The sequence below is a fragment of the Propithecus coquereli genome, unplaced genomic scaffold, assembly GCF_000956105.1.
Source record: "Propithecus coquereli isolate 6110/MARCELLA unplaced genomic scaffold, Pcoq_1.0 Scaffold665, whole genome shotgun sequence".
Taxonomy (NCBI): Eukaryota; Metazoa; Chordata; class Mammalia; order Primates; family Indriidae; genus Propithecus; species Propithecus coquereli.
The window spans coordinates 712,237-729,345 of record NW_012152674.1 but is presented as its reverse complement, the minus strand read 5'-3'; the positions used below and the strand labels follow the sequence as shown (position 1 = coordinate 729,345).

General features: G+C 51.2%; 1 protein-coding gene across 1 annotated transcript in view; it reads left to right on the top strand.

The window, feature by feature from the left end:
- Window positions 1–17,109, top strand: part of FAM222A (family with sequence similarity 222, member A) — a 52,934-nt gene that overhangs the window by 17,335 nt on the left and 18,490 nt on the right. Inside the window, exon 2 of the mRNA XM_012660428.1 lies at window positions 10,413–10,540. Coding sequence (XP_012515882.1) covers window positions 10,459–10,540 — 82 coding nt within the window. The 5' untranslated portion in view covers window positions 10,413–10,458. The remainder of the gene's footprint in view (window positions 1–10,412; window positions 10,541–17,109) is intronic.

Genomic DNA, 17,109 nt, shown 5'->3' with positions numbered 1-17,109 from the left:
GCTGTGTGTGCGTGTGTGTGTGTGTGTGTGTGTGTGTGTGTGTGTGTGAGTGAGAGCACACACGTTCCCCCACACGCGTGCTTACGCACATTCCACTGCTGCCTCACCACTGAGCAGAATTTGGAAAGAGGTAGGCAGACAAGGGCCCCAGGCCCACCACCCCCATCCCCTACCACCTGCCCACCCGGAGCGCCTACTCTGTGCCCCGGCATGCAAACACGGCAGAGTCTGCGCCTGGTGGAGGAGACAGACAGTAAAGCATTCGTCAGCGAGGTCATTTCAGAGTGGCAATGACAGTGAAGACACAGCAGTGATGATGGGACATTGATCAGGGCAGAGGGTGCCAACTTGACTGGGCAGTCAGAGAGGACCTCTTGGAGGAGGTGATGTTTCAGCTGAGGCATGAATGAGATGGAGCTGGCACCGAGAGTGCCACCGTGAGGGGGGCGTGTTGGGGACAGCGCAGCAGTGCCCTGCCCACAGATGGCATTGAACACTCACAGTGAGGCAAGTCTGACTTGAAATGTCCTAATTGGTGCAAAATCCACGGTGGGTTTCCGAGACTTAGTATGAAAATAAGAACATAAAATTTCTCATTAGAAATTTTTGAATAATTTTTGAATATTTATTACATATTGAAGGGATAATATTTTGGATCTGTTGGATTAAATAAAATAAATTATAGAAACTTAATTTCCTCCGTGGCTGCTGGAAAATTTACCATTACATATGGGGCTCACGTGATTCCATATTTCTATTGGACCGCACTGGTGAAGAATATTTAGGTAGAGACACAACCGTAAGTGCAAAGGGCCTGGGGTTGGCCTGTTAGAGGAACAGAAAGAAAGCCAATGTGGCTGAGCAGGGCTGGCAAGGGGATAGGGACAGTGCATGAAGGGAGTGAGGAAGGGGTTCGTGCAGGTCCTCCGAGGATGTTGCTAGAAATGCCATGGAAGGCAGGAGAGGAGTTTTGAATGGGGAGAGCGGCGTGGGCTGGAGAATGGCATGGGGGCGGGGAAGCAAGGGCGCATGGACAGAGCAGGCGTCTGTCGCAGAAGAGTCACTGCCAGGACCTGCTTTGGCTAGACGGGATCTGGCTCCCCAGAAAGCTCACTGCTTCCTGTTGCTCGTGGATTTCAAAGCCTCTGGGGCTTCCTGTCTCCCCCCACCCACCGCCTCCTCTCCAGCAGCTGTTCCCTGTCATGTCGGTGCATTTACAATGAGCACCAGCCTCCTGTCTCCAGGTGGTCAGAGGGCAAAATCCCTCTTGAAAAGTTCTTTTCCCTTTTGAGAAAGCCAAAAGTGATGCATGTTCATTGTAGAAAAATTAGAAATACAGAAAAGCACAAAGAAGAAAAATGCAGCTGCCCAGAGTTAAACACAGTCACTTGGCTAGGTGGCGTGGCCGAGCACTTTCTAAATCACAGCGCGCTGTGGCCAGATGACATGGAATGCACTCCCCAACCATAAAAGCGGTTAGGGACACCAAGCCTGCACCCCAGCTCGCAGCAAGGGTTGAAAGCTGGAGACTGGCCCACACGTGAGTGATGAGTGGTGTTTGACTCTCAGAGGTTTAAGAAAGAAACAAATCAGGAGAGCTCACGAGCTCCAGGATGTGGAATTGCTGGGCCAAGTGTTGGCACTGTCGTGGGCCAGAGTGTCCTGTCCTGTTTCCTAGCTCCTGCCCTGAAGGCTCCACTCAGTTCTGCCCCAGTCTGACCTCTAGAAGCATCTGCTGGTCTTGGCATCAGGCTAAAAGTTAAGAGCACTTTTATCCACTCTCCTCCCCAGCCTTCCAGACGCTCCTGGACCATTCTTGCCCAGGGGCCCAGTCTTCTGCCTCTTCTCCCCCTTGGTCTGAATCCTCAAGCCCCACCTGGCCCAGGCCCACCTCTTCCGCCGGGCTTTTCCGTCCCTCCATCCCTCCACCAGCCCCGTGGCCCTGGACAGCCCTTCCCCCCTGCGTCTCCTGACAGGTCCAACGGCGATGGCGTCTTTCTCCGTTGTGGTGTAGGTTACACGAGGTGACGTCTGTAAAGTGCTGAGCCCGTGGGGAACCATCAAAGTAAAACCCAGCTCTTGCTATTGCGCTTACTATTAATGCTTTTCTTCTTCCCTGTTGCCTGGTTTAACCCTGAGCTGGGGTGCAGGGACTAGGGGAATAGGTGGGAGGATGGCTGGGAGCACCAAGCACCTCCCAGCTCCACTGTGGGTCTTCCCTTTGCCCTTAGCGTTCCCTCCTCCGGGATCCCCAGTGTAATCCGGTAACACCCCTACTTTGGTCTCCGTTTACACGTTGCTCCTCCAGAAAGGTTCCGTGACCACCTCCAAAAACTCTGGGTTGGGGGCCTTCCGAGCTCCCCAGGCCCCGCTGCAGCATCGGGTACTGCTGCTGTTCAGCACCAATTCCCAGAGCTGCCCGCGCCCCCTTCGCCGGTGATGGAGGAGACTCGACTGCCGCTCTCCACGGAGGAGCCAAGGCTGGGACTAGGAGGGGGAGGCTCAGCTCCTCCCAAAACTCTTCCCCTTGGGATCTGGCTCTTTAGGAGCTGGGAGCTGGGTAGGGCGGTCTGGGGTCTTGAACCCCCAGCCAAGGCTTCCCAGAGGCTGACTGGCGTGAGAATGAGCCCCACCCATCTGCTCCCTGGGAATGGCCCCCAGGGGCCCCTTGGCTCTGGGAGAGGGCAGCCAGGTCTGTTGCCAGTGGCGATGACTGCTCCTCGCCCTTCCCTGAAGAGGGGGCTTTTGAGTCTTCCTAGGAGCCCTCTCCCCCCAGCACCTTCTCTGGGTCTCTCCCTGCCCTGAGTCCGCACTTGTCCACAGGAAGAGGATCTCCCTGCCTTGAGGTTGGGGTCCTGGCCTGGCCCGCATAGACGGGGTGCTCTCAGTTACTCACCAAGAGGGTTGTTCTCCCACAACCTGGAGCGACTGCAGGGTCCCCACACCTGCTCCTTTCTTTCCAGTGTCCACGCGCTTGCCTGTGTGGTCCCTGACTCGGGACCCCCTCCTCCTGCCTCCTTCACTGGGCCGTCTCCTACTTACCTGTTGATTATGGTCATCAACAGCACTAACACTGGCTGCCACTTAGGCTGCTACCACCAAACGACCCTGGCACTTTATTTGTGCAAGTTCGTGGTAAGGAATTAACCCGTTTTCCAGATGAAGAAACAGAGGCTCAGAGAGATGGAGAGATTTGCCCAAGGCTGCAGAGTTAAGGGACCAAACTGGCACTTAGTTAGGGTATAAAGCTCAGGCATCTAGCTCCGAAGCCCAGGACACAATCCTGTCACTCTCCTTACGAGGCAGCTGGGGTGTCCTTCCATCTTGACACTCCCAGGCCAGGAAAGGTGGCCCTGTCATGACTACCAGCTGGCTCCCTGCCTCGTTACTACCCCTCTGGTGCTTCCTACCCCCTCAGGGTCTGTCACCGCCGCAGCATCTAGCACAGGAACTGGCACCCAGTAGGTGCTTAATTTGCCGTGCCGTCCCCAGCAGGTAACATAGCGGTTCCCATGGGGCCTGGCAGGCACTTGTGCTGGGAGCTGGCCGTGGTGCTGAAAGGCCTGGGGACAACGCCCACCCCGAGCCCCCAGCCCTGTGTCCCAGTAGGACACTTCCTGAGCCCTGACACCCGTCCTCTTGGCCATCACTCCTTCGGGACACGTTGTCCTGAGGGCCTCAGCGCAGGCACTGGGGACAGCACCGCGAACCCACGGAGGAGGGGTCAGGGAGAGGCGCGTGGGGAATCCAGTCATTCGATTATCCGTCGAACATTTGTCATGCCCCTTGTGTGCCCTGGAGAAGCCCTCAGGAACCTGGGCTTCAGCTGAAGGTCGGGTAGAATTTTAAGGGTTGGAGACCCAGGAAGGGCCGGTGAGCAGAAGGGATCACACGGGCAAGGCCTGCAGGCGTGCAGGTGAAGGATGCCACCTCGGGACTCTGGCTGCCACCCAGAATTGGTGCCTGTCACTTTACTTTTTGGTGTCCCTTCGGGCTCAGATCTACCGGCATCTCTGGCTCCAGAGCCCAGCCCGGAACCAGGCACAGATGTGCTAGAAACAGCAAGTGAGGACCGAACGGGGCGCCTGGGGCCAGGCAGGGGCTGTCGTCTCTGTCCTGGGAACCGAGAGAGCCTGGTGTGCTCTGGGATTTGCGCTGTAGACACCCCTGGCCTGCAGGGGTAGGGGCGGGCGCAGCAGTAATCTTGGCAGAGGATGAGGCCTCCTGTTAAAAGGGGCGGTGCCCCCCCAACCTTAGAAAAAAGAGAGTGAAAATCCCCTTCTGGTGCCGGGGTCCAAATGGCAGTGGGAAATAATCACTTTTCACAGGCCCCTTATCCACAGCCAAGCCCTGTGCCAGTTTAATCAGCAGTGCCGGTGCGACTGGAAGAATCCCCGGCTGGAGAGATCAGGAGAGGGGTTAAAGAAAATTACCCTCGCCTCCTCCATGCTAATGTAATCTCTAACCAGATCTGCCTAGCCGCAGCTCAAATTGCTTTTTAGATTAACATTTAATTATTAACAGGGTCCCTTGGAAGGCCTCGGGCTCAGAACGGGGATGGGGGAGGGAACAGCAGGAGGGAGGTGGGGGTGGGCTTCTGCTCCGGCTGCCTCGCAGAGACAGAGGTGGGTGGGGAGAGACAGGGAGAGAGGAGTGGGTAGGGGAGAGGGTCAGGGAGGGAGAGAGAAAGAGACAGCAGGGAACGGGGGAAGGCAGACACCAGGACAGAGGCAGATGGAGTTAAGGACAAGGGTGGGGACAGGGAAGAAGAGACAGACAGCGCATCCTCCTGCTGGAGCCCCAGAGGGGGTGGGGAGGAGCTGTGCACCCAGATTCCCTAAGACACCCCTGGGCAAGGGTCCCTCCACCCTTCTGTCCTGGCCAAGAGTAGGGCAGGGCGGTTTCCTGCTTTTCGCTGTTAAGAGAGGACTGAGCTTTCCGGGGCTTCGTGGTGGCTCGTCCGTGGTGCTGGGACCACCACAGAGAAGGGACCCACTCAGGGCCACACAGCCAGGGTCTGACTCCGGTATCCTGAATCCAGTGCTCATTCTCCCCCGTCCCTGGGCCTCCAACCACCACTTCAGGCTCTTCCCTGCATTTGGGGACAGACTGTGTGGCCAGGCAGCAAGAGAGACTTCAGTTCCAGCCCGGGGGTTGGAGCTGAGAGCTGTGGGGGGCTCCCACCACCCCACACCACAGCTGCGAGGCCCTGAGGGGCCGTCGCCTTCACCTCCTAAGAGGGAGCTCAGAGTCCGAACCGTCTGCTCAGCTCTTTGCACGAGCTGCTGGGTTTTCCCGGCTTCCTATCTCATCCCCACTCAAGATTCTAGATCCCTCCAAGACAGGGACTGCGTCTAGAGCCCCCTTTGTGTCCCAGCAGGCCAAGGACCTAGCCCCGTGCCTTGCGCAGGGCCCTGGATTATCTTTTAGGGCTGCTGTGACTTCTTCAAGGTCACTCAGCCACTCAGCACCCCAGTGCCTGGCCTCTACCTGGCACGTGCAACCCTGAGGCCTCCAGGGCTGGCTGTCCTCTCTGAACTCCCAGTGCCATCAGGCAGAGGGAAAGTCCTGGCGCGACCTTCCCCTCCATGTCACAGCCAGGCATCGGCCTTGAATGGAGCCCAGAAGCCAGAGTAGGCAGCTGCGGTGGGGGTAGGGGGACAAGAGCCCACGGCCTTCACAGCCTCTGGGCCCTGCTGTGGAGCCCAAGTGTGTCCTCGTGTTCTGTCTTGCCCCAGGGCCAGCCCAGCCGGGCAAGGGGCAGACTGCTGACCTGCAGACGCACGAGGGAAAGTTCCCCCCATCTGCCACTTCAGGAGAATGTTGGAGGCAGAGGCCAGAGAAGTTCATTTTTAACTTGGGCTGGATTTGGAGGTTGAGAGGTCAGTGCTAGCTGCTGTCCCCTGTTTACCGACTGCCATCCTCCCAGTGCGTGGCGCGGGGCTGGCTCCCAAAAGATGCTCGGGAGGTATTTGCTGCCTGGATGAGTGAGGGTGGGTGAGTGAGTGAATGGATGGGCGGGTAAGACGCAAGGCCCGGGCTTTGCTCATCTCAGCGTTGTTCTGCCCACCGTGGGCCTCGTCAGTTGTGCTCTGTGGATGTTTATGGGACGAGTGAGTTGCCCTGCGGGAGCCCCTCCCCTCTTTCCCCTCCTCCCCCCTCCTCCTCCTTCTCTGGACCGCAGCCCCTCCGGGAGTGGAATCAAAGTGGATTTGGGTGCTGGGGAGAAGCAGGCCGTTGCTTGTGCTCCTCCCCGCCAAGCGGATTGTGAGCTGGGGGCTGACAGGGTCCCCGCCAGGTGGAGCTGCCGGAAATGTGGGGCTGAAGGTTCCGAGGCTGGTCAGGGTTGACATCCTCAGGCTCTGCCGCCCAAAAGCTGTGTGGCCTCGTACAGATTGCTTCCCCTCTCTGTGCCCATTTCCTGCCCTGTGAAATGGGGCCACAGAGGCCACTGGGAGGAGGCAGGGAGGTAGCACAGACAGACGCACGTGGGTTCGGCACAGCGAACGGTCAGTGAATGATCGCCGCTGTCACTAGCGTGAACGTACGTGTCACTGTCTCCAAGCCACCGTCCCCACTGGCCTGTGGGCTCCCTGACGCCCCCTGCAGCCAGACAGACAAGGGCGAGATGACAAAATGTGGGCAGGGCCAAAGGCCCCAATCCCCTGTCCTTTTAATAAAAATAAAGACAGCCTTTCGACATCCCCTCCGATTCATTGTTCTGCCAAGGCGAGCAGCACAGACTCGAGTCCTCCTCGGACTCGGAAAGTTCCTTCCTTTCTTTCCCTCCCCGTCACAGTTCCGTTATCTAAATCCTCAGCTATGAAAGGGCATATCGACAGCTGGGGGCGTTATCTGGCGGAGGGGACCTTTCCTCGGGTGTCTCCGAGATAAGGCGTCTTATCAGCCCCCATGTCGGGGAAGGTGCCAAAGCATTCTAATCATTGAGGCTTTCGACATTTTCCCCCTCCCTTACCCCCCCCTTTTTATTATTAAAGTCACAAAAGACCTTGAGCTTATAAACAGTCTGATTTGCAGATAGGGTCTGAAAATGAGCAGCGCTTCCTGGATGGTCCCTGGCCGGGGGAGTGAAGGGTCCAGGAGGGGGGCTGCGAGGCGCTGGCTCTCTGCAGATGGGATGACGCCAGGCGAGGAGGGGGCAGGGGAGGGTCACAGGAAGATCGTGTTTTAGGCGCCCACCCCCCTCCTGTCCCTGCCTTGCTGTGTGACCTTGTGCAGGACGCTCGGCTTCTCTGGGCTTCGGGCAGTTCATCTGACAGTAGCCAATTGATTGATTCAGTTGTTCATTCAACACCTGTTTATTAAATGATGACTCTTTGCCAGGGACTGGGGGGATAGAGGCAAAGAAGACATGGTCCTTGTCCCTAAGAAAACCCACAGTCCAGTGGAGAGACATGAAAATGGCAGTTACAACTCTGTGTGACTAGGGGCTAGCCGGAGAGGGGACAGCTGAGCCCGAGTCTGAGAAGACAGATCTGAGCTGGAACAGATCGGGTGGTGCTGCCGTAGGCGGAGGGCCCAGCACGGGCACAGGTCTGGAGAGGCGTGAGGCAGCCAGGCTGGAAGGAGGGCGGGGGGACCACAGGAGATGAAGGGGGGCCTTGACGTAGGCGCTGGGGATGACGGGAAGTGGAGGCGGTGGCCCACTCATCCCTGTCATGCGTGGCTGGCCCCTGCCCCCTCCCCTACTAGGCCTCCCCACCTGCCCCCAGCAGCAGGGCACAGGGTTCCTGGGAGAATAGGCAGTGAGTTGGGGAAATCGGGGGTACAGAGCGGGGGTACAGGCTGCAGGGCCTTACCTACTGGACCTCCAGAAGTGAGGAACAGAATGATCCAGGCAGCTGCCTTGGAAAAGCTTAGGCCAAAGCCTTAACTTGGAATGGATGTCTTCGATTCCTGAAAATCCTCTGTGGCCCCTGACCTCAGTCCCTTCTTGGCTCCTGGAACTGCCTGGGCGCCCACCACAAGAGCACTCTGGGAACCAGAGCCCCTCTGGGAGGGCCGGTGATGGGGTCAAGAGAGGCTCCGGAATAGGCGACCTGCCCCTGCCCCCCACAACTGCAGCCCCCAGCCTGCCCGCTTGCAAAGTATGCTGGGATGTATGGCCCATGGGGGAGTAGTTGGGGACCTGGACAGGAGCTGGGCTTCTGGACCCCTGGCACCTGGTAGGGCTGGGAGTGGCCAGGGCTCTGGAAGAAAATGACCTGGCAGGGACCACAGGGGTCACGGAGCCACGTTTAGAGGCAGAGAGGGTCAGTGGCCCACCTGGGGTCCTGCAGCGTGTGCTGGGAGTGGGAGAGGCTGCGGGTTTCCTCAGGGAACCCGGTGGCCCTGGCACGTGATGGGACGTCCCCATAGACTGCCTGTGTGTACATGAGAGGGCGCCAGAGAGTGCCAGTAGGCGTGGAAGGGCATGTCACGCAGCATATGAGTACACGTATGTACACCCGTGAGTGTGCATCAGCGCGAGCGTGCAGGGGTGCCCAGCACAGCGTGTCCGAGCACGGCAGAGCGTGCCCGTGTGCACGGCGTGTCCTCCAGGGCTGCCCAAGGCTGTGGTGGTCGTGGTCCCCGGCCGGGCTCGTGCCTGCCACCTGCTCACGCCCCAAGTCCCCAAGGAGAAGAGCGGCGCTGCTTCCCCGCAGTCAAGGACTTTCATCCTGCAATAAGCCCCACTTCATTCCCTTTTTAAACTGTATAATTTCTGCCTGATTGTAATGGCCTATTTTAAAATTACCAGAAATCAAAACCGGGAAGTGGATACTGCAGCTTTTATCGCGTCGCTGTGTTAAGGCTGGCGATTGGGAGGTGGCGAGAATCCCCTCCCCTGCCTTCCCCACCCCGCCAGACATCCATCCATCCCCCACTTTCCCTTCTCTTTCTTTTTTTTTTTTTTGAGACAGTAATAGGAGAAAATTGGTTTTGAAACTGAATAAAAGTCCCTTTCAGAGGAAATCATTTCTTTCAGGGTACCTTTGCTGAAAGTAAAATAGAGCATAATGAAAGGTGGTTACGTGATTGTCTTTCATTTACCAAGAGGCCAGGACAGACGGGAGGCTGCAGCCGTCTCGGGGAAATACAAGATTGGAATAATTACGCCGTAACAAGGAGCTTGTTGTGAAATTAGTATCTTAAGAAAGTAGTGAAAAAAGGCTTCTCCTCATGAATACTTCATTATTAGAAGCAAGCGGCAGAATTTAGGGCTCCAGACACCTGTTTAGTATTAAATAACTTCCCTTTCTTCCCCTTCAACACACACGCTCTCCTTTCTTCTCCTCCTTTTTCCGAACCAACGGGAGGATTGAGGTGACCCAGCTCGGCTGCTCGGGATGTGGGGGGACAGGAGGCGGTGGGGCCGGGGCGCCTGGGTGGGTGGACATCAGGGGTGTCCAGGGTTGAGCTCACACCGGGACCTGGGCCTGCCTTCTCCTTAGCTGGAAGAGAAGAGGGGAGGGACCTGGCAGGGCAGCTCTTCGCCCCCGCCCAGGGGCTCTGGGGAACGTGCCTCAGCTTCCCCACACGTTATCTGCAGGAAAGCGGGTTTTGTGAAGATAAGGCGAGTTTTTGTGAGCGCCAGGCACTTGACTCTGGGTGAGGGAGGACAGCCTGGGCCCGTGCGGAGCCACATCTGAGCTGCCACCTACATGGCCTGGCAGGATGGGGCTGTCGTGGGTGGCCCTGCCCTTCCCATTTGGGGTGAGGATCCCGGCTCAGCGCAGCCTTGGCGGCCCGTGGGGGCTGGGGCCAGGGCTCAGCATGGTCAGGACTGGCAGGCCGCTCGTTCTCCCAGGGACGTGCCATCCTGACATTGCTCCTCCAGGGGTGCTGTATGGATACGCCAGGCAGGGGCAGACCAAATACTTCAGTAGACTGGGACACCCATGTGGCCACTGGCATTTCCTGGGCACCCTCCGCGTAGACTCCAAAGATGACTGGGTGGGGTCTTCACCATTGATGAGCTCAAGGGCAGCCTGCTTACAGGGGGTTACGAGAGAGCCAGGGGTCCCCACCAGCCGGAAGGACAGCCTGCTGTGGGACAGGGAGGGGGCGAGGTCTGACCCAGCCTGGAGGCAGCGGGGCAGCCCCCTGGAGCAGGTGACCGCACAGTAGGCGGGGCCAGGGCCACGTCTGACTTGTCGGTTCCAGCCCTGTCATGGTGGAAGTCCACCACTCGGGAGTCCTGGATCCTGTCGCGTCCTGCGAGGCCACAAATGAGCCTCTTGATGCCTCAGAGCCTTGGTCCCCTCATCTGTCAAATAAAGGGGTATCTGTTCTGAAAGTCTCTGGTGTTCTGCGGGGCACTGGGGAGGCTGCTGGCAGGGACTCCCCAGGGGTGGCAGGAGGCGGGCACGGAGCACTCCCAAGTGACGAACACCTCTCCCTCCTCACAGGGACCCTGCCGCAGAGTGCGCCCCACCAGGGCCCCCCAGCTCTGCCATGCTGGCCTGTCTGCAGAGGACCCAGAACCCGCCGGGCCAACGCCTGGCCTGCCCGAGCAAGAGCCTGGAGCTGCGCAAGTGTGAGTGGGACGCCCTCCCTCTGCCCAGCCCCTCCTCCTCCTCCTCCTCGCCCACGCTGGGTCCACTGGGGCTGGCTTTCTGTGCCTCCACGCTCCATGCTCACGCCCACCTCTGGCCTCGGCAGGGCAGGTCCGCAGGCAGGGAACGCCATTCGGCCCTGAGCATGTCGCCCCACCGCGACCCTGTCTGAGAGTGTCTGTGTTCTTAGCCCTCTAGGCCTCTGCCCATGCTGTGCCACCTCCCTGGACCCGCCCCCCCCTCCCGCAAAATGACACCCGCCGCTCCTTCCTAGCAGCCTTCTCGCACCAGCTCCACAGCCCCAACCCCTGCTCTGCCACCCCACCACACGCTGTCACCGCACCCGTGTCTGTTTCATTCACCGTCATAGTCCTGACTGGGGTCCCAGCTCCAGGCTCCGTTTGCTATGTGATTTGGGGCATATCCTTCCCCTCTCTGGCCTTGCTTTTTCAACATGTCCAATTAGGGAGCTGGACTTGGAGACTTTCAAGGGTCTGTCCTCCCTGACCAACTAGGACCAGGATCTCAGACCCTCTGATCTGAGTATTTTTAGCCACCACAATATTTAAAAAAAAAAAAAAATGTGAAGCACTTGGAAACAGTTAAACATAGGGAGATTTGCATAACAATCTGGATTTCTAGTATCTCTTGGAAAAAATCTGAGGATCTAGTAACACAGGCCTGCGTTCCTGTACCGCAGCTACTGGTTAGGGCTGAGCTACTGCCTCTGTAATGGGACATCCATTCTCGTTCACCAAAGTCCCCACCCCTCCCTATCGCTCCCGTCCTGCGGCCCGGGATCAGTTGTCATTATGCTTACACTGTGGCTTCTTTATTTTCTTTCCGATATGTATGTGTAGACAAGGTAACACACTTACGTGATCTAAAACTCAAAAGGAAGGAAGGGGTATACAGACTAAAGCTTCTACCCACTCCCCTGCCCAGAGGCAGGTGATGTTGTCAGCTTCCCGTGGATCCTTCCAGATGTTTTGTGTATGTCCCAGCAAATATGCGTACATGCCTATTTCACGCACTTGCACCTCATGTTTTCACTTTGCAATACATCCTGGACGTCGGCTTCTAAAGAGCTTCCTTGCTCTTTTGCCGCATAATTTTCCGTAGCAAGGGTGAACCGTGACTCATTCGGCCAGTCCTCTCTTTAGAGTGTATCCAACCTGTTGCCACGACAAGCAAGGCCGCAGCAGTGAACCCTATGTCACAAAGGTGTGGATAAAACTGCAGGGTAAATTTCTGGAAGTGGGAATTGGGCTTTGACCTGGACTGGGTCAAATGTATGTGCGTTTGTCATTTTGGTAGATGTGGTTGGACAGATTTCTCTAGATGTTGTACCTGTTGACACCCCACAGCACCAACGACGACCGGATGGGGTCTTCACCCTTGTGTGAGAGGGTCTGTTCCCTACACCCTCACCAACACGAGCATGGTATCAAACATTTAGGCTTTGCTGAGCAGTGAAAACAGGATCACAATGTAGTTTTGATTTAGTTTAATGCGAATGATGTTGAACATCTTTCCATGTTTGAGCCTATTGTTCTTCCTTTGCATAATCTACATATTTCCTTGCCCATTTGTTTGATGGGGTGGTGGGTTTTGTCCTTACTGATTTGTAGGAGCTCTTTGTAAATGATGGAATTGGACCTCTGTCTGTCGAAAGAATTGCAGATGTTTTGTGTCATACTTAGAAAGTCTTTCCACAGGCTGAGATTTTTTTAAAAAAACTTCTCCAAGGTTTCTTCTAGTTCTGTTACGGTTTTAAAAATATATATACGATCCCTGTGTTTTAAAAGGTTGCTTCTAGTTCTTTTATGGTATTTCTAACAATACAGGACTTTGACTGTTGTGTAATATATAAATATATCTGGTGTAAAGTGTGAGGTATGGATCCAAGTGTATGTAAGTATCAGGGCAATACTCTTTTAATTATCATAATGTTGTATTTTAAAGATGTCACAGCTTTATCGAGGTATAATTCATATACCACTCACCCCTTTGAGGTACACAATTCAGTAGTTTCTAGTATATTCACAGAATTGTGCAACCATCACCACAGTTCTCGAACATTTTCATCACCTGAAGAAGTCACCCTCTTCATTCCCCCAGCTACCCCTTCTTTTTCTGTACATTTCCCTATCTTGGAATTCCACAAGAATGGAATCATACAGTGTGTGGTCTTTTGTGACTGGCTTCATCCACTTAGCACGTTTTCAAGGTTCATCCACACTGTAGCATGTCTACACAGGTTGAGTATCCCTTATCCAAAATGCCTGGGACCAGAAGTGTTTCGGAATTTAGAATTTTTCAGATTTTGGAATATTTGCATTATACTTACCAGTTGACCATCCCAAATCTGGAAAATCCAAAATGCTCCAATGTGTATTTCCTTTGAGCATGTCAGTGTTCAAAAAGTTTTGGACTTTGGAGCATTTTGGATTTGGGATGTTCAACCTGGACCACATTTTGATATTTGATGGAGCTTGTTGCTTCTTGTTTTCCTGCCCCCACATGAATTTCCTTGGCTGTTTTATTTATTTTCCTGTCTGAACTATAGAATCCACTTATCTAAGGTGAAAACAAAAGTCCTGCTCATGTTTTTTATTGGGATTGTATTATGATTTTTTTTTTTTTTTTGGAGACAGGGTCTTGCAATGTTGCTCAGACTGGAGTGCAATTGCTACTCATAGGTGCGAGCATGGCGCCCTGTAGCCCTTGAACTCCTGGGCTCAAGTGATCTTCCTGCCTCAGCCTCCCGAGTAGCTGGGACTACAGGCATGCGCCACTATGCCCGGCTAATTTTTTCTGTTTTTTTAATTGTTTAGCCAATTTCTTTTCTATTTTTAGTAGAGACGGGGTCTCACTCTTGCTCAGGCTGGTTTCGAACTCCTGAGCTCAAACAGTCCGCCCGCCTCGGCCTCCCAGAGAGCTAGGATTACAGGCGCGAGCCACCGCGCCTGACCCATGGTAGCTTTTCTTTTGTGTCCCTCAGGAATTTAACATTTGCTTCATTTAGATCTTACACATCATCGATTAAGTTTATTTCTGGATAGTTTAGCTTTTTTTTTTTTTATTTGCCCCATACGACTTGTAGGAATGGTCTTTTTTTCCATAAATTGAGGTGGTTTATATGAAGGCGATTAACTTCTACCACCTTACTGAATTCTTTCATTGTTTGTAATGGTTTTTCAACTTAGGCTCTTGGGTTTTCCAGTTATACTATCATATCATTTTCAAATGATAATTTCACCTCCTACTTTGTTTTATACTTTAATTTCTTTGTCCTATTTAATAGAGTTGGTTACTCTTCCTGGATAAGAAAAATAATAGTGGTGATAATAGACATTCTTGCTTTGTGGCTTCTAGATTTCCTAATTAGACAATGCTGGTTTGGGGGCAGATATTTTACCAGGTTAAATAAGTCTCCATCTATTCCTGTTTTATTAAGGATTTTTAAAAGTCAAGAATGGAAGTTGAACTTTGCCAAATTACTTTTCAGTGTTTATGAAGATGATCATATGTTATCTTTCCTTCAGTGCATTTAATATTGAACTATCCTTGCATTCCAGACTAAACCCCATTTGGTCATGGTGAATAGTTCTTTATAATATACTACTGGATTGGATTTGTTGTTTTATTTAGGATTTTACCTCAGTTTCATTGGTGAGATTGCTTTTTAGTTTTCATTTTTCTAATTTTTGGAGCAATTTTGGTTGGGTTTTGCTATATTACACTTGCTTCACAAAGAAAACGGAGGTTTTCCTTCTTTATGGTTTGGAACAGTTTAAATTGACAGAATTATCTGCTCTTTAAAGTTTTGTTGATCCTCCATGAAACTGTTAGGACTGGTACATTTATTTGGGGTGATGGATAGCTCTTTGATAATGTTCTCTATTTCTTCTGTATTAATTGGTCTACTTTAATTGTTCTACTGCTTCTTGAATGAGTTTGGTAAATTAGTTTCTCTAGAAAACTATCCATTTTATCCAGGTTTTCAAATTTATTTGCATGCAGTTGAACAAAATAATCTTTTGCAATTCTTTTAAGTGGTGGGTGAATCAGCCTTATTTCTTACTTTGGATATTTTGTGCTCCTTTTCCCATTTTTCTTCATTAGGTTAGTTAGCTAATGAGATTATCCATCCCCCTTCCTCAAAGATCCATTTTAGGATTTTCTGGCTTCTAATTCATGAATTTATGCCTTTATCTTTATTAAAGCCTTCTTTCTGCTTTCCTTAGGTTTTAATTTCTTGAGTTAGAGATTTAAATCTTTATACTGATTAAAAAAAACAGGAAAACTTAAGGCTATGAAGTGTCTGAGCACTGCTGAGCTATATTGTGCTACAGGTTCTAATATGTAGTATTTTCATTATCATTATTTTCTAGGTATATTATAATTGTGGTTTTGATTTCTTCTTTAACCTAATACTCATTTGAATCCCACCTATCAAGTATTATAGTAGATGCTTTTGTGTTTCATTACCTCTAGATTTTTTTTTGCATTATGATAAGATCTACTTCCTTAGAATTTATTAAAGTTTTCTTTGTGATATAATCTATGGTAATTGTTGTGAATTTTGTGCATTTTTTATGGGGGCTTGAAAAGAAGATATTGGCTCTGTTTTCAAGATTCAGAGTTTAGTGTGTGCCAACAATTATATCCACCACATTGATTATGTTGTTAGGTTTTCTATATCCTTACCTGTCTGGGAGAGACAAAGGAATTAGACACCTACTGCTAACATGTTCCTATCTATTCTTGTAGCACCTGTAGCTTTGGCCTTATGAATGGTGATGCAATGTTATTTAATGCATAGATATAAATACCTTAAATCTTCTTAGTGAATTACATTCTAATAGATAAAACTGAATTCAGGCCAAAAAGGCCAGGATTCAACTTTTATCTATTAAGATGGTAATCTCTGCTTTTTTAATTCGTATTTTTCTTAAAACCTGCCAATCCTTTTAATTCAACCTTTCTGAATTACTTTCTTTAGATGTGACTCATGTACTACAGAGCTGGATTAAGCTTCGTGATCCAATCTCAATGCCTTTTTTCTCCTTTAATAGAGTTTAGCCCATTTACATTTATTGGTATGACAGATATCTGGTCTTAGTTCAATCATTTGTGCTTTAATTGCTTTAAAAAGTCTTTCACTATGTGGTCTGTGTTCTCTGCTTTGTTTTGTGTACCTATTACTCATAAGGAACGTTGGTGTTTTCTAGTGGTATGACTGCAAATAATTCCTTAATTCTCTATTTATTTAGACTAATATGTTACTTTCCCTAAGAGAAATAAAATGATGAAATTCGTGTATTTCCTTTTTCTCTCCACAACATTTTCTTGCAGTTCATGTCATATTGTTAAACCTCTGTGACCTGCCATCAGCTTTAAATGATACCTTTTGATTCTAGCCATCAAAGATAAGGATATTGATCTACTTATACGACTCTCCCCTTCTTCCCCCTCCCCCTTCCATAACTGTATTCTTAGGGCTTGTAATGTTAGCATCTGGCTTCGTCACCACCATCCCCAGCTTTGTTTCCATCCCAGTCTCCTAGGTAAGTCAGAGCCGTGCTCAACACCAATTCTTTTGCCTTAGTTTTACACCATCCCAAGTTAGCCCTCTAGCACATTGTTTAAGAAGGCCTCATGTGAACACCCCTCCTGGAGTTCCCGCACAGTCAGAAGGTCTATCTGTTGCATTTCTACTTGAGTGGGTAAAAAAAAGAAAAGTTCCTGGGCCACTTTGTTTCCTTGAGGATTTTGTGGGCTTTGTTCTACTCTCTTCTAATGTTGTGTGTTGCCATGGAGAAGTCGAAGTGATTTTTTCCGTCTTATATTTGATCTTTCCATATCTTTCATGTCCAGTTACTTTATAGGCCATGTCTTTGCAGTTGACCATTCAGAGTTGATTTTCCCTGGAACACGGCACTGTACCCTTTCAGCATGCAGATCCAAGGCTTGTATTATTTTAGTCTCCTTCCTTGGGGACCGAAGTTAAGCATAAATTGGCTGTCTTTCACCTCTCTTTCCTCTGTACCATTTTCTGACCAAGCCTTTCTAACACCTTATTTCCTTTTCACGTTGCTCACTTTTCTTCCTCTGTTTTTGGTGCCTTTTCCCCCTTGTGTTCACTCTTTTCCCTCTTTACTTTGATAAGTTGTTTTATTCTACTCTTGTATATCTGCTTTGTGTTTTTGCTTTATAGAAACAATTGCTTACCAAGTTTTTCCCTTCATGATGAAATCCTTGGCTGTCATCTTCATCTCTTCTGTGACTGTTATACTTCCTTCTGATGGGAAGTGTTTTGACCACCCATGACTTTACTAATGCTTTGCCTTGCCCTCATTTTTTAGTGTATTTTGATTAGGTCCCATGCTGGTTCAATTTGGATGACTTACCTTAAAAGGAAGTGAATTTTTCCCAGCTCAGCTATTTGCAGAAGGGCTAACTGGAACTTTCCTTATGACCCAGGTTTCGTACGTACATTCATTTATCCTTTATTTCCCCCAGTTGCCTCAGAGACACACAGCTT